The sequence below is a fragment of the Setaria viridis genome, chromosome 3 (assembly GCF_005286985.2).
Source record: "Setaria viridis chromosome 3, Setaria_viridis_v4.0, whole genome shotgun sequence".
In the NCBI taxonomy this organism is placed as follows: domain Eukaryota; kingdom Viridiplantae; phylum Streptophyta; class Magnoliopsida; order Poales; family Poaceae; genus Setaria; species Setaria viridis.
The window spans coordinates 1,814,018-1,839,890 of record NC_048265.2 but is presented as its reverse complement, the minus strand read 5'-3'; the positions used below and the strand labels follow the sequence as shown (position 1 = coordinate 1,839,890).

General features: G+C 49.8%; 3 protein-coding genes, 1 long non-coding RNA gene and 1 pseudogene across 5 annotated transcripts; 4 read left to right on the top strand and 1 right to left on the bottom strand.

Annotated features, from left to right (window-relative positions):
- Positions 1 to 1,509: 1,509 nt before the first annotated feature.
- On the top strand, positions 1,510 to 4,118 carry LOC117848535 (peptidyl-prolyl cis-trans isomerase Pin1). The gene is made up of 2 exons (XM_034729979.2): positions 1,510 to 2,068; positions 3,762 to 4,118. The coding sequence occupies exons 1-2, from the start codon at positions 1,525 to 1,527 to the stop codon at positions 3,884 to 3,886; spliced, it is 669 nt and encodes a 222-aa protein (XP_034585870.1). The 5' UTR covers positions 1,510 to 1,524; the 3' UTR covers positions 3,887 to 4,118.
- Positions 4,119 to 4,860: 742 nt separating this feature from the next.
- Positions 4,861 to 8,499, top strand: LOC117848534 (uncharacterized). 2 transcript variants are annotated; one of them, XM_034729977.2, is made up of 6 exons: positions 4,861 to 5,864; positions 6,670 to 6,836; positions 7,018 to 7,256; positions 7,324 to 7,523; positions 7,951 to 8,076; positions 8,168 to 8,499. In XM_034729977.2, exons 1-6 carry the CDS (start codon positions 5,067 to 5,069, stop codon positions 8,264 to 8,266), a joined length of 1,629 nt encoding a protein of 542 aa, XP_034585868.1. In that variant the 5' UTR covers positions 4,861 to 5,066; the 3' UTR covers positions 8,267 to 8,499. The 2 variants fall into 2 exon arrangements, with proteins under 2 accessions (XP_034585868.1, XP_034585869.1); XM_034729978.2 differs by having other exon boundaries at positions 4,866 to 5,864; positions 6,673 to 6,836.
- Positions 8,500 to 15,539: 7,040 nt separating this feature from the next.
- LOC117847279 (uncharacterized) lies at positions 15,540 to 16,327 on the top strand. The gene is made up of 3 exons (XR_004638579.2): positions 15,540 to 15,781; positions 15,857 to 15,920; positions 15,998 to 16,327. It is a non-coding gene; the product is annotated as an uncharacterized lncRNA (long non-coding RNA).
- A 3,984-nt stretch (positions 16,328 to 20,311) lies between these two features.
- LOC140222077 (uncharacterized) lies at positions 20,312 to 24,149 on the bottom strand (annotated as a pseudogene).
- On the top strand, positions 23,913 to 25,780 carry LOC117847216 (WUSCHEL-related homeobox 1). The gene is made up of 3 exons (XM_034728385.2): positions 23,913 to 24,520; positions 24,628 to 24,755; positions 24,872 to 25,780. Exons 1-3 carry the CDS (start codon positions 24,148 to 24,150, stop codon positions 25,343 to 25,345), a joined length of 975 nt encoding a protein of 324 aa, XP_034584276.1. The 5' UTR covers positions 23,913 to 24,147; the 3' UTR covers positions 25,346 to 25,780.
- The last annotated feature ends 93 nt before the right edge of the window (positions 25,781 to 25,873 follow it).

The following is a 25,873-nucleotide window of genomic DNA, read 5'->3' as shown; positions in this document are numbered from 1 at the left end:
CATTTCTAGCTAGCACTACAAAAACAGCATGATGTGCATTCATACACGGGTGACAACTTTCGTGGGAATCATGATATCGGCGTACTTTCCAGTGTTTTTTTTAACGAACGACAACCGACTAGTGTGTTTCTATTGACACGAAGAAAAAAAAAACAAATTGGAAGTTCCAATGCTAACCGTATTGCTAAATCTTACGTGCCTCCATTTTTCGTAGCTACATCTCCCATCTGTTCTATCAAGGATGCTGAAACTACTCTATGCATGAATGCAAATGAACGAGATGTTGAAAGATCAAGTTGAAAAAATGGGTCTGTGATTTGTCTTGATTGGCTGAAGAAACAGTGTGATTACATATTTATACACGTGTCCCTCCAGAACGAGGCGTCCGTCATTAACAACCACCAATGACATAGATTACTCGCTAATTAGCCCTAAATAATCATATTTCCCACGAAAAGCACTAAGTAAGCATCTGTGGAATCCTAGCAGCACAAATCCATTAAAATTTATGATGCGTAAATGCTGACATGAACGCTGAGCAGAACTAAGTTCATCTACATTGTGTCGGGAGTGGACCATATCTTTCAGTCTGCGTATCACGAGAACAGGGCTGCTGGTGAGAGAAGTGCAAATTTAACGACGAACGCAGACTATAACCGTTACCGAATCAGTCCATCCTTCACTGAACATCAGAACATGCTAAGAGCCTAAGACAACATTCTCTTTGAAAAGCAACTCTACCAGCAGTTGCTGAAACAATCGAACAGGATATGCCAAGTTTGATGGATGTACAGCATGTTTCTTCTTGGAGTTTTTTTTTTTCTAGCAGCTAATACTCACACCTGTACCTGTTTTTGCTAACATACAGGATGATGAAACAGACAACACTAGTTCCTTGTCTAATCAACACCTGACGAACGCTGTTAGCAATTTGGAATGAGCAACACTAGTTCGCTTCAGCTGTCAGCACAAATCGGCACCGGTCAACGTCTCTGGCCTCTCAATCTTCGGGATGGACCAGCCGAATTTCTTCGCATGCATCCCTATGGCGATCGCCGTGCCAACGAACACCAAGGCCGCACCTTGCCAGAGGAAGATCTAGGTGCTTGCGGACAGGCCGGGGATGAGGAAGCTGCAGAGCAAGGCCCCGGCAACAAACGAGAGCGCGAGGCCGAAAACCAGGAGGTTCCCCTTGAATTCCTTGTACCTCTCGAGCTCCTGAGGACCTCCCACGGCCTCCTGCATCGTCGTCTTCGTCTCCGGCGGCTTGGCTCCTCGAACTGCCTGCATTTTCTTTTCTGAAAAGCGATCCTCTTCTCTCTACGACCCTACCCCAGAGCACTTCTATTAGGAAGGAGAAGAGGCAGCGGGAGGAGAGCCAGCTCGGCTTCGAACTCAATGTCGGAGGGTTCCGTATCCGATTGTGTTCTACTCGGAGTCGAACGAGAGAGAGAAAAAAATCGGAGTCGAACGAGAGGGGGGGAAAAAAGAAGAAAGAAGCGTCGAGCTTTTTTGCTTCAGCCCATGCTGGCGGCTGATGCTATTTATATATCATCACCTACCATTCCAAAGTCTGACAGGCCCAGCTGCAGCCCAAAACCCAGACCCAGCCGAAGCTTTTCTGCTCCAGCGCGTGCGCGTCGCGCAACCCCCCAGGACGCCAAGATAGGGTCGGAAACCCCCGCCGCCGACAGCGTCGGCGACGCCGCCCGGAAGCGGCCCAGCGGCGGCGATGCCCCGGCGCCGGCGCCCGCCGACAAGCGCCGGCGCCCGGAGCCCCCGTCTTCCTCCGGCTCCCGCGACCGCCGCCACCACCACCACGGCCGCCGCCCGTCCTCGGGCGAGGAGAAGGTGCGCGCCTCCCACATCCTGATCAAGCACGAGGGCTCCCGCCGCAAGGCCTCGTGGAGGGACCCCGAGGGCGTCGCCATCTCCGCCACGACCCGCGACGACGCGGCCGACCTCGCGCGCGCGCTCCGCGAACAGATCGTCTCCGGGGACCGCAAGTTCGAGGACATCGCCGCCGAGAACTCCGACTGCAACTCGGCCAAGCGCGGCGGTGACCTCGGTCAGTGCCCCCGTACCGCTAATCCCTCCTGCCCAACTCGTTGGCGTGTATGGGCTCTCTGTGTAGGGTTTGCTTTTTCGGTGAGCGGTTAATTGGGTGCGTGGATAGAACTTGTTGATCTGAATCGTGATCTGGAGTATTACGATACCAACTTCTCGAGTACAAAATATGGAAATGTTTGCCTCTGGTGGATAAACTTTCACTCTGATCTAGATGCATCTTGATGCAGTAGTTGTGGTTGGCGTGTAGATTCGGATGGTTGGTGTATTTGAATCTAGTTTCGTGTTTAATTATGCACAGTAATGGCATGTTCATGTTGCAGTTGCACTGCACTCGCCAACTAAAGTGTAATTCCACTCCTTGTTCACACAGTTGCTGCTAATTCATACGATAAACATCTCACTCCTTACTGACAATTGCTGCTAATTTAGTAACATCACTTATGACAAGTAAGGCTATATACTGCTTCCCTTTAACTGTCTCAACGGCTTGATTCGCTACATGTGGATTGAAGGCTTATGTTTGGTATACACTGTGCATGGTTTTTATTTTTGGAAGTCATGTGACTCCTGTCCAACTTTATCATGAACAAATACTGCAACAACTTTTGTGTCTTCAACTTTCTGTACTGTTATTTTTCTAGTGAGATTTTTTTTCTCCGAAGGTAACTATTGTATTTGTTAGAACAAGCTATGGCGCTGAAGCATGCCAACCAACTTGGAATGAGTTAAAGCATTAGTTGCCACATTTGCTCCTTTTGAGGAGTGAATAAATCTCAGAGATATCGATGTCTGTATAAACTAAAAGTTTGGCAGCTTCAATTGTAGTACCTGTTCACTGTACTGTCTAAGGAGAATACAAGAATCACTTATGGCTTCATATGGAAGTGGTCCTGTTTTAGTCTGGGTGGTGCTTCAGGCCTGTTACTGCTGTGCTGGAAAAATCGAACAATTTGTTTGGACATAAAAGATAACCCAACACATGTCATCTTGTCGTTCAACACGGGATTTGACATGGGTATTCTGGAGGTAAGTGTAGGTGCTAAGTATAGGATATCTGAAAGGGTGCAGAATGGTGTTAGGGATATCTGGGAGAGGGAGGCAATGGATGAGGGTTTCGGAATGCTGCCTAGGAGTAAAGGAAAGGATATGGCGACATGTTTCATTTGCCTAGCAGCTTTTGTAGGCTAGTAGCAATCTGGTGGACTTGGTTGAGAGGCCAGGATCTAAGAATTGAATGTATCAGGAATTTAAGGAATGCATGATAATTGGTAGCGTCGGGAAAAAACTAGAATATGTTATTATCTATAAATGGTGCTTATGCTGATCTTAATGCAACGTGGTTAGACATGATTTGTCAAATGGTAGGTGAATGTATAATTGTATATCAACCATGCATTAAAGCAGTACTGTTCACATTTTAGGAAAGCATAGCATGATATCTTGCTCTTGTTCGACAAAGTAATCAGCAGGATGGCATTTTATTACTTTATAAACAGTTCTACTATAAGAAATTTATTGACATGCAAGCTATTTGTGAATGTCATCACAAAGGCATGATTGTGGAATCTAATCTTGCATTATGCATCTCGCAAAAAATACCCTTTCTGATGCTGTTTTGATTATATTGCCAAAATAATTGAAAATCCATTTACCCATGGTGATTTAAGTTTACCTTATGGTTATTGTTGCAGGTTCATTTGGGAGGGGTAAGATGCAAAAGGCTTTCGAGAAGGCTGCGTTTGCTCTGAAGGTGGGGGAGATAAGCGACGTGGTTGATACAGAGAGCGGGGTGCACATCATCAAGAGGACTGGCTGATTGCGACAGTGTCCTCCTCCGGTCTCAGTCCATTATCCATATATGGCGGGAACTTGAATGCCCTGAAGAAGCTCCATGGTTTCCTGCTTCGTTGACGAACTTGTGCTTGTATTCTCTTATGAGCTTGATAATTGATTTTTTGTGTTTCCGTGACAGACATGTAGTCTTAAACGGTTATCACGGCAAGACGGAATCAAATTGTTTTTGCGTATGGCAAAGATTACGCTCGTTATGTTGATTGTTCCTGCCATCCTGTGTCACGCTTTTTCCCTCAAGAAACAACACTCCCTGGGTCATTCTTGCTTGGGCCTTGGAGAATGTTACATTTCTTTTCCTCGTAAGGGCTAGTACATTGGCGTTATGCATTGACATGTAATCTTGAGATGGCTCAACAGACAACTTGTATCATGGATTGTCTTATAAGTTGTTCTATCATGGGTTGTCTTATAAGTTGTTCGGTAGAGCTATATAATTCCTTAATCCTGTTTGTATAAAAAAATATTATGAGTTGTATGATAATAATAACTTGTACAATGATTGTTGAGTTGTTTCGTAGTCCTACAATTTAAACTTACGAATGATCATTGAGTTGTTTCCTAGTTCTACAATTTAAGCTTACGATACGAGGCGGTTATGCATTGAGTAGCCAGTTTGTTTCATCGAGCAGCCTGGATTTTCTGTTACAATTTGGAAACCATCAGCATCAGGTCCCCGTGCAGTCGGTTTCACGGAAGGGGCAGCAAGCGATCCCATTTAGATGCAGTATAACTTGCTTCCATATAAGACACGTGTCGTAAAATCTATTGTCCACGTCATGTTATTACGATACGAAACGCGATTCCAGACGCCAGCGAACCCAACGCGGCTTCTCCCCGTGGATCCAGGGCCCAATCACGCAGCCTCAAGCCCGAGATCTCAACCAATACCAACACGGCGGGGCACTTGTTGGAGGCGGACCCCGCGACCTCCCGCCGTTGCCGGCTTGCCGCCACGCGCCGCTTCTTCGCCTCGCTTCCTTTCTCCCCTTCTCCGCCCCCTCGAATCCCCAGGGGACGGGGACCGGGGGGACGGGTCGGCCCTCCGGGTCTCCCACCTTTCCACGCCACCATTCTCCTCACGCCCCGCCCCAGCATCTCCGATTCGCCGCGGCAGCGACGTCTCACCAGGCACAGCACCAGTCATGGGCGCGTCCTCCTCCACCGCCAACCCCTCCCCGGAGGCGCACGAGCAGCGGGAGCAGGAGACCCTCGCCTCCGCCGCGCTCGCCCTCCCGCTCCTCCGCGCCGCCTTCACCCGCACCGCCGCCGACGCCGGCGCGCTGCCGGACGCGCTCGCCCCGCCGCGCGCCTCCTTCCGCCTACCCGGATCCCCGCCGCCGCCCCACTTCCACGACCTCCTCGCGCGGCTCGGCCCCGCTATCGCCTCCCTCTTCTCCGCCGACGGAGCCGCCGCGGGGGACGCCGGGTGGGTCCCGTTCCTCAGGGGGTTCAACCGCTGCTGCGCGCGCGTCTCGGCCTCCCGCTCGCTCGCGCTGCTCCTACGCGTGTACGCCGCCGCCTGCGACGCCACGGGGGGCCCCTGCGGCGTGCAGTTCCAGCCGGACGAGGGCGGCGACGAGGATGGGAAGGTCGTCGGGGAGCTCGCGCCGGAGGAGATCGCGGCGTTCCTCTGGATGTGCTGGGTCATGATGTGGAGCGGTTCGGCCCCAAAGGCTTCGGGTGACGGAGGGGACAAGTCGGAGGAGCCCGTCGTGGTGCTCCTCCCGGACGTGACGCACCTGGTGCTGTCGGCGCTCGTCTCCGCGGGCGCCGTCGCGGATGACGACGGCATTTGGGGCTGGGAGATTCCCAGTGGCGGCAAGGGGGTGAAGGTCCAGGAGTTCACTTCGTGGATGCTCTCCACGGCTTCGGGGCTTGGGAACTGCCTGTCGCGGTATGTGCAGGACAGGTTCAGGTCGTTGGTGGCTGATCCGGCAGAGGTGAGCAAAATATATTGGAGAAGAATTATTAGTAGCTACTATCCAATTTTGGATGAATTTGTTTCGTATCGGGTATCATGGGTAGAATTTATGCAATGCTGCTATTATTGTCAGTTGGATCATACTAAATTATGAAAAGGGTTTTCTCCTTGTTCTATTTCTCCTTGTTTTTTGTTTGGACAAACTTAAGTGTAGTTGTTCATGACCCGGTATTAGCAAGGACAATTGTCACCAGATCATCCCAATCTGCAAATTATCAGCAGATTCTTTTTTTTCTCAAATACGCAGGAGAGCTGCGTATCTTTGTATTAAGAAGGAAAAGTTTGAGTACAACGCACGATTAGCGTGCAACCAGACCCTACAACCTGAGCAAACACACGCTCACAATCTAGAAGTTTTGATTACTCAGAAAATAGACAACCAAGTTCTTTTGCTCCAGCTGCAATCCAATTATCAGCAGATTCTGCAATGCTAGATTCGAAGAATCTGCTAGGAAAGTTGGACATTTATTCCTTTTGCATTCCATGGTTCAGCATTAGCTATAAAAAGTTCTGGTAGAAGTTGTTTGTGCACAGATTCTAGCATATAATGATGTTCGGTTTATAAGGTCCACAACTGAGAGAGTTGGGGTTCACGTTTCACTTTTACACTCTTATATGTTTCCTGATCCAAAACCTTTGCTTATACTAGAAGCTTTATTTCTTTTGTACCTTTTCTTAAGGAACTATGTCTGTGATTCATTAATGATGAAACTTCGACTGAGCCTTTTTATCTCATCGAACTAACTGTAGTAACTCATCACAAGCAGGAAAGCTCTGTTTCAACCGTTAACACAACATTTGATACTTCTGATGTGTATCTACTAACACGTGGAAGGGCATGGGCTATCGCTCTCAGCCTAAGAAACAAATTGAGCGAAAAGTTCTTGTCAGCTTCTGTAATTGGAATGGACACAGAAGACCTTCTTTATAGGTAACTTGTTGCCCTGATGATATTTATTCTTGTGGTTGTTTGTTTAATCTAGTTCTCATACAACACTGCAATTTTTAATTGATGTGGGTCCAATGTTTTTCCTAATCTAACTATGAATTCCATTGTATAGTTCTCACACTGATCTAGGTAGTATTAACCTTGATACAATATATGTTTGTAGGTCAGCAATTCATGGAAAAGGACTGAGCCGGTTTTGGTCTGGTGTTGAGGGGTACAATGGACCAATGCTGATTCTGCTTTCAGCATTCTCTAAAGGTGGTGTTGAGAATGTTGATTCTAATCGAAGATGGGTGATTGGTGTATTAACCGAGGAAGGGTTTGAGAGCAAAGACACATTTTATGGTAGCTCTGGGTTCCTTTGTGCCGCACATCCAATATTCCACATGCTTCCACCATCTGGTATGACCCTTGCTTATCATGCCTTTGTCACACCTGATAGTAGCTTACTGTGTCTCTAAACTAGCAGGTAAGGAGAAGAACTTCGTTTACAGCCATCTGCATCCTCAGATAAGGGTTTATGAGGCACATCCAAAGCCTGTCGGCTTAGCATTTGGTGGAACAGTTGGAAATGAGAGGATCTTTCTAGATGAAGACTTCTCTAAAGTTGTAGTTCGCCATCATGCTGTTGACAAAACTTACCAACATGGTTCTCTCATCCCCAATCAGGTTAAATTCAGATGTACTGCTCATCATGAAAGATATTGTTTTGATTGCTTATATAGTGTTCCACATTTTCTTTTTTGCCTTATTTGTAATTTCAGAAGACAAGTCTTGGTGCTAGTTTGTTGCTGCTTGTCTGCAAAAATCTTGTTAGCTGGGGAGTCTTTAGTTCTGTTTTGACTTCACAATATAGGTTGTTTATCCAAAAAGTAGGAAAACAGATGTGCTTTTGAAACATCACTGCCAAACCAGGCCATAGAATACTAGAATAGGCAAACAACTTCCACTCCACTCTCCCAAAGAAGAATTCACAAATCATAGACGATAACCTATCAGTTACCACATTATGTGTTTATATCGGTTCTGAATGTTTCTATATTCCGCTACCTAAGGCATATTATGATTCTATTCTTTCTTTTTTCTGTGATTGCAGGGTTACTTGCCTGTTGAGGCTTCAGTGCTTGATGTTGAGGTATGGGGACTTGGTGGAGAAGCAACAAGACGGCAACAGGATATGTACAAGAAGAGGGAGAATATTTTCTCAGAGCAGCGAAGAAAGGTGCTACTCCGAGCAAATTTTAACCGTTCACTTTGTATGTTGCTGTCAAAGTGTGCAGCAATGCCCATGATATTTCCCATTTCTCTTTCAGGTTGATCTCAAAACCTTTGGCAACTGGGAAGACTCTCCAGAGAAAATGATGATGGATATGATGGCTGATCCGAACAGGGTTCGCCGGGAAGATCGTTGAATTTTGTTTCGCGGCAAAGAAACAATTGCTAATGTTCAGCAGCTGCCCGTACAGATACGGACATGAGAACGGATGATAGTGAAGCTCCATGCCCTATGGAGATGTAGAGAGGTCGGTGCACATATTTGCTTTGCCTATTTGGATGGGCCACACGCCACAGGTTGTGAATTAGAAAGAGGCTTGTACAGAACATCATTTCCATAATAAAAAATCGAGGTTCTCTGTTTTCGTTCTTTCGATTTATGGGAAGCGAGAGCAAGCAGTTGTATGCTATTTACGTCATGATTTTGATGTCATGTACTCGTGTCCTGGGTTGTTGTACATGCTAACCCAATGTCCCAATCCAAGTGCACTCAAATTGCGTAGCTTTGCCAACATGTCTGGCGCTGTTCGTTTTGTTTTGACAGATTCATGTTGATCTTTGGTTCGCACTGTAGTTTTGTTTCGAGCCGATTGAAGCAGTACTTAGCACCAGCATGCTAATCTGAAGTTCCGATGCTACAGAAGCACTTTAGGGCATGTCCGGCATGAAGTGTCTGAAGATCTGAACTCCAGAGCTAGGTCCCCATGGCGCACCTCATGGTTGCCTTTTTCAGTTATTTTCTTGGGCTTCAGTAGATCAAATTTTACGACTGATTCAGTGATCAGAATGTTTTGATTGGCCGCTACGAACTCGCGATCGGCGCCGTGACGGCGCCCCCAGGCTCCCACCCTGCCAGACGACGGCGAAGACTGCGGGACGAGAAGATGCAGAGCTATGGTGGAGAGACGGAGGAAAGGGACGCATCAGGCGAGATCCAGTGATAAGCGGGAGGGGTGGGGGGGAGGGGAAGGCAGTGGGTCTGAAGCCAGTTCCATCGCGATGAGCCGCCGCCGCCGTCGCCGGAGCGGAAGGGGAAGAGAGCACGGAGGAATTGCAGCCAAAAGGAGGGTATATTTGTAAAAAAACAGGAGTGTTTTGTAATTATTTGGATCGCGATTATTAATTGCGATCCATTTTAGGGGTTTTATAAAAATATTTGGATCGCGATTAATAGTCGCGATCCATTTGAGGGGGATTTTTGCAAAACATCTCGCCGACCTGGCCAGGACCTCGCGATGGCTGGCCATGGCGGCTCTACCCCGAGGCCCGAGCCTGCCTTCAGGCCCCGCATCTGCGCGCAGATAGCATCCGCGCCCCGCTGGCCTGAGCTTTCCTCCCTCTCGTAAGCTAGCCCGTTCCTGAACGCGAAGAAGGTTGGACGACACGAGAGAGAGGAAGGCGGACGCCGCGGCTGCCATGCCCATGTGCCATGGAGCTCCCGGTGGCCGGTGCCACACAGCACAACGAACGGCGGCCGTGCGAACATGATTGTTAGACTTAATCTTGTTGTACGTATTCGTTTGTGTTTTAGTGTAGCGTTGAGTCCATATTAGTTGTGTTCGTGATTGTGTGCAGCATGGCGTAGTGGCTAGGATATGCAAGTGCAAGCAGATCGGTAGCTATGCTGTGTACGTGTGTGTTGTTGGAGTTAGCATTCCAGGTATGTGCGGCCAGGTGCTTGGTCAAGTCGTGGCGCTAGTTCAGGAGCAAGAAGAGGAGGTCAGTCAAATTGCATGGGCGCATGCATCGTCGGTGGACTGGATCAGTGCTCGCTGTTGGAAGAGTTGTTAGCGTGTTGGTTAGTGGTGCCCAGCATGCAGGTAGTTGTGGCTTGCATGTAGGGAGGTGGATTAGTGGTCAAGCCACGGAGTGCTCGGCCGAATCGTGCAGCCGGACGTGGTGCGTGAGTGTGTTTATTTAAAGACTTGTAATCAGCGTTTGTTAGCACGTGGTGAAGAGAATACATGTGCTGTGGGCGCTGGCGTGCAGTGCTGCAAAAAATCTTCTCGAGTGTGTATCTGTTTGTTCCTTTTTCTAGCTTGCGTTTCCATCCATCGAGAGAAGCTAGCAAGAAGTCCTTGCTAGGCGTGCGTGTAAACATCAGAGAGTGCGTGAGGGGCGCCGGCCATTTTGATCAGTTCCAACAATGATCAACAAATCTGTCCCTATCGCTCCTCGCCTTGGCGGCGGCGGTTTGGACGGTGAAGCTGCGGGCCGGCGGCGGCGGTGGAGGGCTTGTGCGTTGGCATGTATCGTGCACTTCGATCACTGGAAGTCTGAAACGGCGGGTGAAATTCAATTTCAGGTTGTATGTTACAGCGTACTTGAATCAAACAGAGCGGTGTAGTGGCAGCTTTAGTTTCAGTTACAATCTGTTTGGGTTTCAGAGATGAACAGGATGGAGCGTTTTCATCTCATTATCCTCACTTCCTTGGTCACCGACATACTTGAAACGTTTGCATCTATATATTGCTGTTGATCGGTGTGATTATAATTCAAAATAGCAACAATCCGTTGATGATACGCTTTTCAGCTCTGCAGAAATGTGCAACATCATCGGGTCTAAAAGATGTACTTCACGTTCTGAATGGACCTGCAAATCTGAAATTCTTATCGACACTCAGACATGGAAATATCCAGTTCTGACTCTACTAGTTCAGCAGCCAGTCGCATAATCAATCTTGTGTGTCCATTCAGTTCCTCTGAATCTCAACAAGTTGAAGAGCGAAAGAGCATGGCACGAAAATTCAGAGAACACACTGAACTTAAGAATTGCTGATCATCGTCCACCCCGTACTGCGATTTCTCCTTTTCAATTCTCCCTCCGCACAGCGTGCGAGGGTTCATGAATTTTCTTGGAATTTTATCGTATATTTAGCACCGGCAAATTGGGGGCGAATCGGGATTCATAGGGTGGACGGTATTTCAAATACCGTCCACCCCGTACTGCGATTTCTCCTTTTCAGTTCTCCCTCTGCACCGCGTAATAGGATCTGAAATTTTGTGAGATGCAGTGGCGATGCATTGCAAGCGTTCGTGAATTTTCTTGGAATTTTAGCGTGACTTTGGCACTGGCAAATTGGGAGCGGATCGGGGTTAAGGGGTGGACGGTATTTGAATCCATTCCGTCCCTACAAAGCAGCTCCTTCTCATTTTCCTTTCTCCCTCTCGAGGCCTCGTTATAGGCCGAAAGCTTGTAGCATGCCGATGCACTCTACTGGCAGTCTCCATGATTTTTTTTATCCAGGATTTCTCCGCATCTTTGCCTCCGGCAAAAAGGGATGTACCGTGGCCATTGTTTGGGTCACCAATATCAGCAGCAAGCAACGATGGAGAAGCAGAAGTTAATGGCGATTGGCTACGCCTTCCGTAGTCCGTCGTCCATGGCTTATATCCTCCGCGGCTGACCATTCATCTCCAAGGAGGCACACCGATCAGACCCGCCACGGGCAGCACAGGGAATGCCAGACCGCATGGTCGCCGGAGCGCCGTGCCGGGCTGCCGGCGCACAGAATGATCCAGATGTTCCTTTCCTACCGCACGCCCGGCGCGCGAACCCTGCTGTCCCCGTCTTCCATCTGAATCGCATCCGCGCCACGGCTGCAGGATGCACGCCGGCCGGCCTCCCCAAACCACGGCCTGCCCACCGCGACATCCCCCGTTCGATGCTGATCGCGGCGGCGAGCCGTCGGGCGATTTACCGTTCGATCGCCGGGAGCCCCGTGCCCGCCACACCGAGCGCATCACGCCACGACTGCGTCGGGAGCGAGCAAGCTGCCGCTCCGGCCAGTTCGTCGCGACGAGCGGCCGTCGCCGTCACCGGAGCGGAAGCGGGCACACGCACGGAGGAACTGCAGCAAAAAAAGAAGGGTACATTTGCAAAATAACAGGGGCTTTTTTGCAATTATTTGGATCGCGATTATTAATAACGATCCATTTTAGCGTGTTTTATGAAAGTAGTTGGATCGCGATTAATAGTCGCGATCCATTTTAGGGGTCGTAGTGCAAAAACTTCTCGGACCCGCCATGGCCGCGAAGTCGCGATGGCGGCCGTGGGGGCTCCGGTGGTCACCCCCGAGCCCGCCTCCAGGCCGTGCCTCTACGCTCCGATCGTCTCCGCACCCCGTTCCCGAAGTCGACGAAGGTTGGAGTTTCGTTGGACACGAGAAAGAGAGAAAGGCGGACGCCGCGGCCGCCATGGAGCTCCAGGTGCCGCGCAGCGCAACGAATGGCGCCACGTGCGAACGTGACCAGCGACTCTATCCCTAGCGCTCCACGTTCCTTCTCATTGCATGGTCGTCGGAGCGCCGTGCCGGGCTGCCGGCTCACAAACTGAGACGTTCCTTTCCTCCCGCGCGCCCGGCTCCCACCCTATCGCCCGTTGGCCATACAAGTCGCATCCGCGCCATGGCTGCGGGCTGCACGCCGGCCGGCCCCCCAAATCACGGCCTGTCCACCGTGACATCACCCATGCGCAATGCTGATCGCGGCGGCGAGCCACTGGAAGCTTTTTACCGTTCGATCGCTGCGAGCCCCGTGCCCGTCGCACCGAGCGCATCATGCGTGAGACGTTGATCGCGTCGCGCCCGAGCCACTCCGGCCGGGAACGGTCGCCGTCCTTGCCGCGCTCTCGGTGCCTTTTCCTGATCAGTTCGTTAGTCCGTTTCCCCGAGCGAGCAAGCTCCCGCTTCGGCTCGCCCGGCTGCCGGTCGCTGGCCGACTACGACTGACGCTACTGCAATAGCACATCCATGGCACGTGGCCTCAACTCGGAGCGCGCCCACATCGTGACGTGACGTCGAGAGGCCGGCGGCGAACCCACCAGCGGACGGAACCGCGCGCCAAAACCCAATGCGCCACGAGGAGTCCGGTGCCAGCGCGTCCTCCCTAATCATCCAGCTCCGACGTCGAGGTTCTCCGTGGGAGGTGAGTTGTGCATGAGCCGGGATTGCATTGCAAGCTCAGTTTTCCTACAGAGTTCAGATAAGCGCCTTATCAGATGTGCAGCCCCATTCATGACTCCAATTGGCTTCCTGTTGTTTTTTTTTTTGAAGGGTAATTGGCTTCTTGTTAGCACCACCTTCAATTCGAATAGCAACTGATCGATACAATAGTTACCGAATCAGTTTACGGTATGGGATAACTGGAATCAGGGGTAGATAGCAAAGCAAAGGGATTAGAGGATACAAGTGCAGCAAACAGCTGCAACTCAATTATTGGGCTTGGGCTTGTTTACCGAGACTGGCTTATGATTATGAATGTGTTCGCTTTCTGCTTTTGCTACAGCTGTAGTGCTGTACAGCCCAGTGCACCAGCCGCTCGGCTGCAGTGCACGCAGCACGCCCAAGCAGCAGCTGCAGCCTGATCGGCGCTACGCAGAGTTGCAGCGGCTACAATAGCCAATAGGCTGGTTCAGGCTGGCTGCTGCAGCAGCGAGCTATTTCAGTGTCCATGGCTAGTCCACCACAAGTACCTTATGAACATCTTCAATCAGGAGAAGATATCTAATGTTACTGGTATTACCATGTTATAGGCCCTCGACGGGTCAGACAGCCTAGTGCTCCGTGCAATGTTTTAAATAGAGGGCTAAGAAGTTTAGCGGTACGATTCTAAAACAGCTAATAGCCGGATATAGCGGAGCTAAATGAGGTTATAACGGGATATAGTGGCTAATTCCGCTATATGAGACTATAACGGGATATAGTGGCTAATTTGTACATGAGGGTAAACAGTGGTACCATAGCGAGCTATAGCGGCAGTTATAGCGGGAGATTTAAATCTTGGCTCCGTGGGTGTAAATTCTGATCTAGAGTTTTCTTTTTTTTTTATGTTTTCTGCGAGGAACTGTTGGGTCTACAATTTTATGAGGTTGCCACAATGTGTATCTATCCCCGTGAAGTTCAAAATTAAAAATACTCAATCTAAGTTCCCATTTGAAACTTTACAAGGTAGATGTGCAATTTGGCAACCTCCACAAAACTTCGGATGGTATTTTCCGGTAGACGCATGGAGCTTAGTTCAGCCATTCATGGTTCAACCCAAGTCCCAAGTAAGATATCTTGTTCAACCCAAGCAATGGATCACCGGAACCTTTCTCCTTCCATTCACATTATCTAGGCCGGCCGTTTTTCTGCTCTGACGACCTTTGTGGCTTTGTTTAATCTCTACTGATTCATATGCGTGTCTGCTTTACTTGGTACGCGTGCACGACAAAGGATTCGGATCGCCTGGAGTCCGACGACGAATCCTGCTCGCTGATCGGCAGCGGCCATGATTAGTAGAAGGAACGCAGGCGCAGATACACACGACACGCATACGAGGTGACAGGACAGTACGAGAGATCGAGACCATGCATGTAGCCTGCCGGCCGTCAAGCCTGCAAATGAAAGTCTGAAGCCTGCAGGTGGCCGGGGGAGCTGTTCATCTCGCAAACTTTGGCGCAGCCGCGGGATCAAGAATTCATGTCCCGGCTCCCTGCATCCATCGATCAATCATCCATCACGTGCTGCTCCCAAATTCTGATCTGCAGCGCAATCCGAGCATGAAAGATTTCCCCGGCCCAGACTCAACGCAACAGTAGTGCTGCATGCAGTATTGCTCCTTGATTCTTTGCTGCCTATCCACGGCTATTCCTGCAGGAAATGCATGCCCTCCTTTTCAGCTGCATCGATTCGATCCCATCTGAAAGAGAAAGAGCTTGTTTCTCCTGATCTCATCTATGCTAGCTTGATGAAGCAACAGGTCGATCATATATGCTAGCTGATCGAGGTACATGTGCAGGTAATGCGGAGCAGATGTGTGCAGCTTCTGGTGACTCCTTTTTGGTTTTTCAGATTACGCTGGCTGCAAGCTGATGAAGTGACGAGGACAAATCCCTGCAGCTACCGGCAGCAGCTTAAAAAAGAGATCTTTTCCCGTGCCTTACATTAGGCTATTCTGTGTTGGAAAAGGATTAGTATACTACTAAAATCTTTACAATTTTTACTAGTGGTATGAGTGGTATATATAAGTAGTATGGGTGATGGTATATATGAGTAGTATAGGTGGTATAAGGGTATTATAGGAAAATAATAAATAGCACCTCATCTTATTCATAAATTGGAATCTCAATCATTTCATTTGAATATTGGAATCACACGCATTTCATTAGAAATTAGAAATCGAAATCTCACTCGTTTCCTCTCCCAGTCACCTCTCTTCCTTTCACACTCCTAGTCACCTCTCATCATTTGGTGATGTGTGGGCCCACGGGAGCGGCGGGAAGGGTGGGTAAACGGCCTCGTGCGAGCCTCACAGGAGCAGCGAGGACGGCGGCGAGGCCCGCGCGGCAGGCCGCGAGCGGAGGTAAGAAATTTAACACTAACATTTCATTTATCTTCTGGTGTTTGATATTGCCTTCGTGTCGGTTGGCCTTTGGCTGCGCCTATCCTGCCTATGAGTGCTACAAGACTGTAGAACTGAACAAACCGGAGATTGAGCAGCTCATATTTTGGTGTCTTGGTGTCAGTATTGGTAAGGTGGTTTAATAATTTCTGTGTTCACAACATTGGCTTCCATAAGAAATCTGCCAAATTCAGTTTTGTTTCCTCTGTCTAGGATTTTAGTTGCCTGCTGACTGTTTCGGAGAGATTCGGAGATTTTACAATATCATGGTGAAACTGCTTAAGGTTGTGATTTCCTTCAGTTTTTTTGATGAGTCCCTAACATTATTTGCACTCATGTTGAAGGCTACCATTTTACTCAGAAGCAAAGCTGATGTTCTTTGTATATTTGTGGTACCCAAAGACAAAGGTACTTAGTTTGTCCCATGCACCTTCTACCTTACAGATGTTTAGTACATAGGATTGATATATGCTCTTTCATTGCAGGGAACTACATACATTTATGGGACTTTCTTTAGGCCATATATTTCTCAGCATGAGAATGAAATCAATCGCAATCTGCTTGAGTTGAGAGCTCGAGCCACCACCGATACGGTTGTCCTTTATTTACAGAAGGCTGCTTCTGTTTTCTTTGATGTTTTGAAATACGTCGCAGACCAGTCACCTCACCAGGTGTGGATCAAATGCACTATTATGCTCTTTCTGTAGAATTTGACCATTGAATCAATATATGTTTTCCCAGACTACTGTTCTCTGAGGCAAATTTGACAATGTTGTTATACTAGTTTCTTAGGTACATTGTGTCAAGATGCATTCACTACTACTGCCAAACGTTATAATTTAAGTATCATATGCAGAGGTATTTTCAGAATCTTTAGTTGCTAGATAAATAATCAATATTAAATAGCTTTGTACTAAGTCCTGAAAACCAGTTTTGAACTAAACGTCTATTTCTTCTCAGGTACCTCGACGGATGAGTTGCTGCCGGAAACCTCCGAGACAGGTCGGCTTCAGCGACTGGGGAGCCTCTTTGTCCAGTCCTGGAAGGGTGACTCCTTGGTAGTCATGGTGTAATTATTGTACATATGCAACAAGATATGGCTTTCTGTAGATGAGTACAGTACGTGTTCATAAATAAGGTTTCACTGAAGTACTGCATATATGATTTATGCACATGTTGTCATTAGCAATTATTCCCTTCGCGAATGATTCTCACTTCATATGCGCAGAACAGTACTTGACACACTAGCTAATATCTAATCATTAAGCAAAATACATCATGTAGTGAACTTAATTTGTCAGACTAAAAAAAATCGTGAAACGAGCTCTGAAATCGATTTGCAGTACTGCTTGTCCACGCTAGCATGGAATTTCTCCTGACTGGATACAAAAATCTGCAGCATGGCAATAAATAAATTAGATTACAGATATAGATAAATGCACTAATAACTCAGATTTTCTCACGTACCTTCCCCCTTTCTCTGTTGTGGACCTTATTTGTCTCAGTTCTGTATCATCTTCTCCTAGAAAGCTATCCTGAATAATTCAGCTTCATCAATTATTTGGGCACGTAGCTCCTTCTCCCTCTGTGGTATAATCGTGAATATAAACACAGATTACGGCTTGGATGTTCTTTATACCTTATACCACTCATTAGTGGTACAAGGCACCGGTAAAGATCTCTAAAAAAGTAGTCGCCGGCAGGACAAGAAATGATAGAGACGGAGGTGGCTTAAGTATTCAGGGATTGGCTTCTTACAGTTTTCAGTGTAGCCGCCTCGGGAAGGTACGTACGCAACGCGGACGCCCCGGCCCCGTCTTCTTCCCTCGCCATGATTGGCGCTCCGAACAAAACACGAAATCCTACTAGCTGCTACCACCGCTAGAGCTAGGGTTACCATAACTCGATTTGATAGGTGCTTTTCTCTTCCTGTCTGCCGATGCTGTTCATCCGCCAACGCCCTTTTTTTTAAATCGTAGGCCCGCGGAAATTGCCGGGCTCGTATTAATTAATAGATAAGATAGTTACATAGGTCTAAGCCAAATAAATATATACAGAAATTATAAAAAGACGTTGTGAAACGTGATCATTCGGCGATGTGGCAGATAGCGCTCAAGTGCTTGGCTCCCACTAGAATCCAACGTCGTGCCTCCTCCTTGATTTTCACGATTAGTTGACTGACGTTTTTGAACTGACGTTGAAACACTCAAGCATTGCGTTCCTTCCAAATTTCTCAAGACACTAGAATGATAAGTGATCTAAGGCCCTTTAGCGGGGTGCCGCTCGTTGAGCCGGTTGGTGATCACCACTGGCTAACCGATGAAAAAGTAGTCAAATCTCCTCTTGGCAGGACATGTGTAGCCGTCCACTCGTAAACTTTGTCCCAGACTCGAGTAGTATAGTGGCATTTCGTTAGTAAGTGCAAAAGGGTTTCGTCATGTGAGTGACACAACATACATACTCTTTGATTAGGCCATCCTAGCGTGGTTAAACGGTCCGCCGTCCAGAGTCTATTTTGATAAGCGAGCCATAAGAAGAATTTGCACTTGGGTGGTGCTCAGATCCTCCATATAAGGCGCTCCATGTTCGAGGATGTTGAAGTTTGAAACTGCGCCAGGTATGGCGAAGCTGTGGAGTACTCTCCATGCTTGGTCAGGTTCCAGTTGATGGCGTCGGGTGTTCCTGAAATGAGCTGGACCGATCTTGTTTTGGTCCAGAGGAGGTAAAACTCCGAGAGATGCCCTGCTGATGCAATGGTGGCCACGTTGATGTCCGAAATCCGCCAACGCCCTTATACTTCGTGTACAAGGGTTCGGCCGGAAAGAAAGGGCTGCTGCTGGAGATTTTGCGGCCCTTTGCTGCTCAACTTGTGAAAGGCAAGTCTTTTGTGATGTGTGGAAAATGGCATCCACAAAACAGTTGCACGTTAGTACGTTACGCTCTGTAGAGTAGCAATACTGTCTTTTGTCAGTTTTGTCTCTTGTAGTTTCAGATGTCTTGCTTGCGTTTCTTATTAGTTGCTCTGTCATGTTTCTCCTCCGTGCTTTGCTGCACGTCCTTCTGAATTTCATGGGAATCTAATGTGTTTTCTGTATTTTATGTCGAAGGATTTTTTTTGTGCTTTAGATTGCTTTCCAGTGTAATTTAATTTTGGCTCAAATTACAGTTGATGGTTCATGGTCGGAAACCTTCCAGTTTCATAGATTCTTAAGTTATGTCTTGGTAGCCGGTAGCCGCTAGGTAGAGTTCACATTCACTACTACAGTAGGGGCACAAGAATATATTATAAAATGCCTTGTCACAGTAGGCATAAAATCGGTCCATTCAAATCGGAGCTAGTACCTAGGAAGAGTTCTTTCTTTCAAGCTGGGTGCTTGGGGTTGCTGGAAGGCATCATTAGTTTCCCTGACAGACAACCTGCAGCTCTAAACCCCAGCATCCCAGAATAGAAACTTCTCTTAATTATGGCTCTCCTGCTCTTTTTCCTGTTGCTTGCGCTACCTGCTCTCTCAGTCATCATCTTTTGATCTTGTTTGCCTTTGCTTTTGTCTCTCACTCATGGTCTGGAGGAGCTGTGGTGGTGGTACGACTCTTCAGTTCAACTTCAGTTAACTGCCTGAAGCTAGACTGCTTGTACTGATAGCAACTGCTCTCCCACTCCAGTCCCTCTCTCCGAGTGTTGCCGTTGCTGTTGCAGCTAGCATTCCAGCATTCTATGTGTGGTGTGGCCACAGGGATGTTCTCCACCCTCCTCTCCCTATCATCAGTACAAAACAAGAAGCACTTGATGGCCTAACTGAAGTTTACACATGCTACTACCTTGCTGCAGGGATCACAAATATGCAGTGCATTTTGCACTCTCTCTGTCTGTCTCTCTCTCCTCTCTTTCTCTCAGAGTAAGGAGGTGCTGCTGCTGGGCAGACCTAAGGAACAGGCCTCAAATAGGAAGGACCTAAGTTCTTTAGGGACAGATAGGTTCAGGGAAGGAAGGGGAAAAGAGGGAGACAAGTTTCTACAGAGCAATCATGCTCCTCTTTTCAGCTCCTTGTTGGAGAGGGTGAGGATCAGATGAAGAGCTAGATAGGAGATCAAACTTGCATCACTGAGAATATAATATCACAAGGGGACCGCCTGCCTGCATGTGTTCTGTCTCCTCTGCCAAGTACAGTCACCTGCAATGCATTTGTCTCTCATACAAACAAGTTACTCCTATCTTCCGTGGCTGCCATTCAAAAGAAAAGGCCTATCTGACAGAGTTGTGTGCACACATATGCTTTGTTACAAACTGAAATACCTTTTATGAATTGCTTTTTTTGAAAAGGTACTTTTACATATGGAAAGATCATGAGAATGGATATCTTATGTTGATTCGAGTCCACCGGCGTGCTTTCTCTTACTTGACTGACGAGACGTTTCCCATTCTACAGGCGTCCTCCATGCCGCAGCGATGTGGTGATTTCGTGATCTGCTCAAGGATCAAGTCAGTTAAAATGCTAGGTAACCTAGCAAGCTAGCTGTTTGCTAGGGTTCTGCGCGGCACTGTGGATCACTGTGCAGGGGCGGCTCATATGCTGGCTACTTGGCTAGGCCGGAAAAGGTATATTCTGTGCGGGAATGGAGACTCCACGTTTTCTCTCAAAACTTGTCCAAGTTATTAATTTGGACAATGGAAAATCTTGTCCCAAACAAATTAAGGTGATGGATAAAATATTTATTTGAAACATATAGATGATGATTAATTCCGAATGATGTTGGAACTAGCCTAGGATCTCTTACTCACGCACTGGATAGAGGTAGAAGATGAACAATGAGCACAATAGCAGGTAATGACGACGAACGCCGCGGTCGTCGAACGGCCTGTATCTTGGTTGTTGCTCAACTCAAGAGGACTCGAACCAGCTTACACTCAGAGATTACATGGCCTTTTGTAGCCTCTCGGCGACGCAGCGCCCACGCCACTCCACTCCGGCGGACTCGGCACCCATGCATGCACGATCTTGGTGACCCGGCTTCTTCCGGTTCGTGAGCAACTGACTCCCTGCGCAAGAATCGGCCACCATCTTCATCCGTGAGGCAAGTGGCACTTCTCCCTCTGTTTCCGTGAGCCTCAACAACTTGCCCATCACTGCTCCTAACCAGCACGCACCACACAACGTGCTCGATACGACGTGGAACGCGGCCGCACCAATGTCCCGACCCTGACTCATCCTATCGGCATGAGCGCGCGCACATGCCGTCCTACTTGACGTTGGACACGAACACGAGCACGAACTCATGCGCCAATGGACATGCTATGCTACAGACTCCTTCGCGCGCGACATGCCACGACCACAAACACCATGGCGTGGTTTATTCTAGCAAACTCCTAAACCACGACACCGCCGCGCGTCGTGCCCTACAGGAGCGCCGGCTCATCATTGGCGTTGGCAAACAATGCTTCCTCCTTCCTTGGCTTGGGGTACTCCCTCGAGAAGTGGCCGCGGACACCACAATTGAAGCACTTGCCCTTGCCAGAGCTGCGTTGGCGCCTGCTTGCGCCCGAACTGATGTTGCTCCCCCATCATCGTCGTCGTCTTCCTGGTCAAGGCCGCCGCTACGGCCAGCACCCTTCTTGCCACTGCCATGGCGTGGATCACTGTCGCACGCCCGCTTTTTGCCGCTGCGCTGATGCCGACGCGCCTCCCACTGCTCCTCAGTGAGAAGCAGCCGCCTGATGTCGTTCGCAGCTTCTTTGACGTCGGCATCCTCCTCCACGCGCAGCCGGCCGACGACCTCCTCCACGGACGTCGTGTTGAAGTCGATCGCCACCGCGATCTGCTTCATCTTCTTCGGAACCACGCGCAGGATCTTCTTCACCACATGGTTGTCCTCCATCGCTTCGCCAAGTTCGCGCAGGCTGGCGACAAGCCCGTTGATGGGCATCGCAAAGTCGTCGACGGACTCCCTGTCGTTGAACGTGACGTTCTCAAACTCCTTCAAGAGATGTTACACGCTCGCGGCCTTCACGCGATCATCGCTGACCCTCATCTTCTTCACCGCGTCCCATGCTCCTTTCGCCGACTTCTTCACGGCGAGCCCAACCTTCATCTCCGACGGCACCACGCGCAAGATGGCGGCCAACGCCCGCCGATCCTTAGCGCGCTCCTTGCAGACTGCCTCCACGGTGTCCTAAAGCTCCATCGCCTCCAGGGATACATGCATAACCAAGGACCACTCATGGTAATCGGTCTTGGTCAGCAGCGGCAATCGACAGTGGTGGCGCTCGCCACCGCGACCGGATGCGGTGAGCTGCTAGAGCCGTCGTCGTCGCCAAGATCGATGCGTGGCTTCTTCGGCCCAAGGGACGACATCTTCGATCACCTTAGCTCTGAATACCACTTGTTGGAACTAGCCCGAGGATCTATTACTCACGCACTGAACGGAGGTAGAAGATGAACAGTGAGCACAAATAGCAGGTAATGGCGACGAACGCCGCGGCCGTCGAACGGCCTGTATCTTGGCTGTTGCTCAACTCAAGAGGACTCGAACCGGCTTACACACAGAGATTACATGGCCTTTTGTAGCCTCTCGGCGACGCAGCGTCCACGCCACTCCACTCCGGTGGACTCGACGCCCACGCACGCACGATCCTGGTGACCCGGCTTCTTCCGGTTCGTGAGCAACTGCCTCCCTGCGCAAGAATCGGTCACCATCTTTATCCGTGAGGCAAGTGGCACTTCTCCCGCTGTTTCCGTAAGCATCAACAACTTGGCCACCCCTGCTCCTAACCAGCATGCACCACACAACGTGATCGATACAACTTGGAACGCGGCCGCACCGGCGTCCTGACCCTGACTTGTCCTATCGGCGTGAGTGCACACACACGCCGTCCTAGTCGACACTGGACGTGAACACGAGCACGAACTCGTACACCAATGGACATGCTATGCTACAGACTCCTTATGCGCGCGCGCGACACATGCCACGGCCACGAACACCATGGCGTGGTTTATTCTAACAAATGAAAGAAGGGATGGTTCAAGACATTTGTAATGACAACGGAATTATCATGCTAGCTAAAGTTTAGCTGGGATGGATCCAAACAGGATCATACTCGTTGAATGCATAGAAATGGGATCAAGAGGAGGAAAGGGCACCGACTGGGGTGGTAGAGGCGTGGAGGATCCAGTCGGAAATTACGCTAAAAAGTCGAAGCACAAGCATGGAGCACTAAAAATTCTCGAAGAGGATACGATTTGGGTGTACACCCGCAGTCTTAACCAAACTCATGGCTGGGAAATATAATGGCCATGAGATGATCACCATTCACCAGTTCATAAAAAATGATCGGATAATGATTAGGTGACCGAAGAACAGATAGCAGGAAGTGATTAAACTACAAGCATACGCACGCATAGATTTCCACATAGTTGCACAGAAACTCTTGATCGATCTGCTGGGATCGTTTGCCAGACTTCACCTCCGTACGCACGCATTGGTACTGAAAAAAGTGTGCGTTTAGTTCAATGCGCCCGGAATATTATGCTGGATGCAGGCTACAGCGCGTACCTATACGACTTCATCTGTCCATGGAGCAATCATGACAGAATATCCTCGTGTTCCAAGGGACTACTTCTAGAGATGAAGAAATTGTGAAGAATAAGGGCCGTGCAGTTGTTAATTGATCTGCACTCCAAATTATTGAGTAGTCTATTTCAGATTTTCAGTGCTGAACCACAAGAATTCCAGGATCTTTGCAAAAACAGATCTAAATTGCGTGTTGCTTGAGATTTTTCATGGCAGCAGGGGAAAAATTTCCGGTCAATCAATCTGATCACAAAGAACTGGATATTGCTACTGCTCAGAGGAAGCAGACAATTCAACAAGAGCCGGCCACATCAAGTCACACATCGATCACATATGGTTTGCCCCAGACCCAGCTCGATCATCCATGCATGAACACGTCTCGGCTTGTTCCTTTTCTATCACGCAGGAGAGAGAGAGAGAGAGAGAGAGAGAGAGAGAGAGAGAGAGAGAGAGAGAGAGAGAGAGAGAGAGAGAGAGAGAGAGAGAGAGCAACTGAACTGCAAGAGCAATGATGCACTAGTACTAGTAGTATGCAGGAGCAGAGCTACGGCATGGTTGCATGGGTAGCCTTTGCACCAGCAGCTGGAAGAGAGGCCTGCGTCCCCACGCTAGGCTGAGGAGGAAGCAGTTGCCGCAAGGGGATCCTGGCCTTGTACGCCCTCTGCGTCCTCCCCACATGCTCCTCCCTCCTCTATTCCAAGTTCCAAGTGAATTGAAGCGGCCGGCCAAGCTCTGCCTCTGCTCAAAGCAAGAGACCCCCTCCTCTCGTGTGTCAACTTCACTTGTCCCTCTCCAAAAGATATCGTATCCCCATGATCCTCTCAGCCCCAGCCTAAGCCTATATCATCTCCATGCACCTAGCACTGCATGCAGCTCCTAGCCCCCTACTAGCCCCTAGCTCTATGCTCCTGCCTCCTCCTGCTTATAAACCCTCTCCTCATGCCTCTCCTCCTTCAAGGCCAAGGCAAACCCTTTCTCCATACTTGCCATAGAGATCACAGCCACACAGCCAAGCACAAGACCAGTAGTGCAGCTCGGCAGGCAGGGGTTGTGGGAGGAGGTCGAAGGCATGGCGGCCAATGTGGGCGGAAAGAGTGTTGTCGGCGGCGGTGCTGGGGCGGGAGGCACTACCGGCGGCGGCGCGGCGGCGTGCCGCGCCAGCGGGTCGCGGTGGACGCCGACGCCGGAGCAGATCAGGATCCTCAAGGAGCTCTACTACGGGTGCGGCATCCGGTCGCCCAACTCGGAGCAGATCCAGCGCATCACCGCCATGCTGCGCCAGCACGGCAAGATCGAGGGCAAGAACGTCTTCTACTGGTTCCAGAACCACAAGGCCCGCGAGCGCCAGAAGCGCCGCCTCACCAACCTCGACGTCAACGTCCCCGCTGCCGCCGCGGCCGACGTCGGCCACCTCGGCGTGCTCTCGCTCTCGTCGCCTTCAGGTACGTACGCGTTGCTTTGCATTTCGCGTGCTCGATCAAAACGTGTGATTTGCAAACTGTGATGGTCGCGTCTTGTGCATGTCATGTGGGCATCAAATCATCATCAGGCGCGGCGCCTCCCTCCTCCCCGTTGGGCTTGTACCCCGGCAATGGCGGCGCGTCGGCGTTGCAGCTGGACACGAGCTCCGATTGGGGCAGCACCACCGCCGTGGCCACCGAGACATGCTTCCTGCAGGTACGTACGTAATTGCGCATGTACACGCTTCGTCCACACTTCGGTTCGATCGACATGTCCCTCCCAATCCGTGTCGCCACATTGTTAATTCTTGGGTCCGTACGGTGCGCGCGCAGGACTACATGGGCGTGATGAGGAGCACCGCCGGCCACCACGACAGCAGCGCCGGCGGCGCCGCGGCCTCGCCGTGGGCATGTTTCTCGTCGCCGGACTCGTGGGCGGCGGCACCGGCGATGACGCGGGCGCCCGAGACGCTCCCTCTCTTCCCGACTGGCGACAACGTCCAGCCCCCGCGGCCGCGGCGCGGAGCACCGGCAGGCGACGCCATCCGCGGCGGCGGCGGCGGTAGCGGCTACCCCACCCTGCCGTTCTGGGGTGCCGCTGCCACGGCTGCCACCGCCACCACCACCACCACTTCCGTTACGATCCAGCAGCAACACCACCAGCTGCTGCAGCTGCAAGACCAGTACAGCTTTTACACCACCAACAGCCAGCCGCCCAGCAGCCATGACGCATCATCAGCGGCTACTGCATCCCTGGAGCTGAGCCTGAGCTCCTGGTGCTCCCCTTACCCTGCAGGGACCATGTGAGAGCTTCCATCAGCTGCCACTGCAGCTCACTGGAAGAGCACAATGCTCCTGCCTCTGCCTGTGTCTGCAAGAGTTTTTATGTCTCTGAATTCTGGTGAAAGTAGAAGTCATACTAGTACCCTGTCCTTGTCATAAGCTAGTAGCTAGCTGTTAGAAGCATCAAGGATTTATATATTTATATATATAGAAGCATGTCTCATGTCTGAAGAAAAAGGAATGCAGCTGCAACTGCATGCAGTGTGCTCCAGTACAACAGTGTGGTGCAGTGAGTTTGTAGTGGACTGGTGGTGGCTGCAATGTGTGTCTGGGGACACTTGTGTCAAACTTGTCCCTCCCTTTTGTGGCTTCCAGAAAAAGGACTGAGGCCATGTCTGTCTGCTTTCCGTGCTTGCTGCTCACCTGTTCTGTTGAGGCTTGAGAGTTGATATTGTCTCAGCCGTGTTTTGTGTCTTGTAGTCCCAGCTGGAGTGATGTCTCTCTACCACTGCTAGTTTTTCAGTTTCAGCCTTTCAGGGGTGAGGCCCCGGG